Genomic DNA, 3,181 nt, shown 5'->3' with positions numbered 1-3,181 from the left:
GGGTTTCACCGTGTTAGCCAGGATGGTCTTGATCTCCTGACCTCGTGATCCACCCACCTCGGCCTCCCAAAGTGCTGGGATTACAGGCATGAGCCACTGTACCCAGCCTATTTTTATTTTTATTCTTTATTTTTGAGACAGAGTCTCGCTCCATCGCCCAGGCTGGAGTGCAGTTGTGCAGTGTCCGCTCACCGTAACCTCTGCCTCTCGATTTCAAGTGATTCTCCTGCCTCAGCCTCCTGAGTAGCTGGGATTACAGGTGTGCACCACCACGCCTGGCTAATTTTTGTATTTTTAGTAGAGATGGGGTTTCACCATGTTGGCCAGGTTGGTCTTGAACTCTTGACCTCTAGTGATCTGCCCACCTCAGCCTCCTCCCAAAGTGCTGGGATTACGAGCTTGAGCCACCACGCCTGGTTTCTGCTACATTTTAGAGATGGGATAACAGGCCGGGGGGGGCAGGAATTGGCAGGGTCAATCTTGGGAGGGTGTGAGCCCTGCGACCTCCCTCCCCTGCAGGAGTCCCAGGCCTTGTGGCTGGACGCCGTGGTGCCCCATTTGGCTGAAGTCCTGCAGCTGGAAGACACGCCCAGCATCCAGGTGGAGGTGGGAGTGCTGGTGCGCGACTACCCAGACATCAGGTGAGACACCCCGCCTGGGCCGGGGCTTTGCAGTGCCTGGCCGAGGTCTCCTGGCGGCCTTGGCATCCGTCCCCATGTTTCCTGCCTCCTGGGCGAGGGAGGGAGCTGGCGAGCGTGTCTGACGGCCGTTTCCTGTTGGAACCAGGGCATTATTAATACGATTTCCCTCCTTCTCCTGCCGCTGCTGCTGCCTCCGCCGCCACCGCCACCAGGGCTCACAAACAAACAGGCGGTCACAGGAAGCCCAGGGCAGGGGGGCGCAGGGCTGCCCGGAGGCAGGAAGGGCCGGCCCACAGGGGAGCCGCGGGGGACTCAGGGACACGCAGGGCACACGGGCGCACACGCACTGGGACAGCGGCAGGCGCAGGCGGCATTCAACGCCTGCTAGGTCACTTCCTTTCTATGTGACCTTCTCAGAGCCTCAGTTTCCTCATCCGTTCCATGGGGATAATAGTATTCTCGTCATAGGGTTATTAGGGAAATTTATCATCATCAACATCATCATCATCATCATCTATGACTATAGTAACAATTGCAGTTCTTATTCAATGAGTTCTTATTTCAGACCTAAATAAGCATCTTACATGCCAACTTTTTTTTTTTTTGAAACAGGGTCTTACTCTGTTTCCCTGGCTGGAGTGCAGTGGCACAATCATGGTTCACTGCAGCGTTGAGCCTGTCTCTTATACACATCTAGATGTGTATAAGAGACAGGGATGAGCCTTACCAGGTGCGCCTGCCTGAGGGGAGGGGAGGTGAGGGTGGAGGAGAAGAGGGGAGGAGGAAAGGGGAAAGGGGCGGAAAGAGGGGAGGTTGGGAGAGCAAGAACACTCCTGCTGGAGGAAAGCCCTCTAAGGTGGGGAGCGGCTCCCTATGGATGGAAGAGGTGGCCCCTGCCCAGGGTCTGCGGGGAGGCGTGTGCGTGGAACTGGGGTGTAAGGCGGGGTGCAGACTGAGTCAGGGCCCCTGAGAGTGGAGCTTGGGGAATAGGGAGAGGCTGGGATGGAGCACCCTTTGGAGGCCGGCAGGGGCTGTCTGCGGGCTTATTAGGGGGCCAGGGAAGACATCCTAGGATGGTGCAGGGGCTAGGGGCTGGGGCGTGGGCACGGGAAGGGTGCCCATGGGTGCCTGAGTGGATATGGGCGAGTGGGGCGGGGCTGGCCTTCAGACTGGCGGGATGGGAGTCAGTGGGGCATGGCTCACAACCCTCGGGTTTCCCTCCTCCGCTTCCAGGCGCTGGTGGCCGAGCTGCACCGGCGGGCGCTGGTCGAGTACGTGCGGCCCCTGCTCCGTGGGCGCCTGCGCTGCAGCTCGGCGCGGACCCGCAGCCGCGTGGCTGGGAGGCTCCGGGAGGACGCTGCGCAACTGCAGAGGCTGTTCCGGCGGCTGGTCAGTGTCGGGACGCGGTTGGGGGGCTTTCAGAAACCAGGACAAGGCTTGGCTTCCGAGAATCTCAGGTCTCAAAAGCCAGGGGGAGATGGACAGGGCTCAGGACAGAAACTCTCAGCCAACTTCTGGTCAATAGCAACCAGTAACTTTGATCCACACCCTTTGCATTTAAAACCTGGCTTTCTTGCTCTGAGAACTCGCCTCTGGGCGCTTTCCTTGGCTGTTAAGGCGAATAATGGTCCCTATCCATTGTTTTGAGGATCAGATTGGTTAATTCCTGTTAAGTACTTAGGACGGTGCCTGGCTCAGAGTTAAAACTCCTTGCGTTACCAAAATTCCCCGGGTGTGGTGGCTCATGCCTGTAGTCCCAGCTACTTGGGAGGTTGAGGCAGGAGAATCCCTTGAACTAAGAGGCGGAGGTTGCGGTGAGCCGAAATCCTGCCACTGCATTCCAACCTGGAGACTCAGTCTCAAAAAAAAAAAAAAAAAAAAAAAAAAAAAAAAAAGACTCCATGAACGTACAGAGAAGATACAGGCAAGAGAAATGCAGAAATCCTAACATTTCTAAACCCTGGAATTAAAAACCGCCAGATCTTATTTGTACCCAGTTGTATTCAGCTGGGCTGGAAGGGCCTCATTCAGTGGCTCTTCCCGGAGTCTCAAGCCCGGAGTCCTTGGAATGTTTTCTTTGGAAAATTTTTGAGATAATTGTAGATTCACATGCAGATGTAAGAAAGAATGCAGGAAGCTTCCTTGTACACTTTATCCAGTCTCCACTCCCCCAAAGGCAAGATTTTGCAAACTTGGAAGAGGTTTGGAGAAGTGTCCCAGAGTTCCAAATTATCTGCAAAACTGGGAGGAGATTATATTATGGATTTTTCTCAAATGTGACCACAGTATATCTTCTGCTACATTTTATTTTTTATTTTTATTATTTTATTTATTTATTTTTGAGACGGAGTCTCGCTGTGTCGCCAGGCTGGAGTGCAGTGGTACGATCTCGGCTCACTGCAAGCTCCGCCTCCCGGGTTCACGCCATTCTCCTGCCTCAGCCTCCCGGATAGCTGGGACTACAGGCGCCTGCCACCACGCTCAGCTAATTTTTTGTATTTTTTGTAGAGATGGGGTTTCACCGTGTTAGCCAGGATGGT

General features: G+C 54.7%; 1 protein-coding gene across 1 annotated transcript in view; it reads left to right on the top strand.

Annotated features, from left to right (window-relative positions):
* The window catches only part of EXOC3L2 (exocyst complex component 3-like 2), a 24,243-nt gene that overhangs the window by 16,216 nt on the left and 4,846 nt on the right, over positions 1 to 3,181 (top strand). Inside the window, exon 9 of the mRNA XM_011975079.1 lies at positions 500 to 641. Within this exon, the coding sequence (XP_011830469.1) occupies positions 500 to 641 (142 nt within the window). The remainder of the gene's footprint in view (positions 1 to 499; positions 642 to 3,181) is intronic.

Source organism: Mandrillus leucophaeus, unplaced genomic scaffold, assembly GCF_000951045.1.
Source record: "Mandrillus leucophaeus isolate KB7577 unplaced genomic scaffold, Mleu.le_1.0 Scaffold151, whole genome shotgun sequence".
NCBI lineage: Eukaryota > Metazoa > Chordata > Mammalia > Primates > Cercopithecidae > Mandrillus > Mandrillus leucophaeus.
The sequence above is the reverse complement of the archived record's forward strand: the minus strand, read 5'-3'. Positions and strand labels throughout refer to the sequence as shown.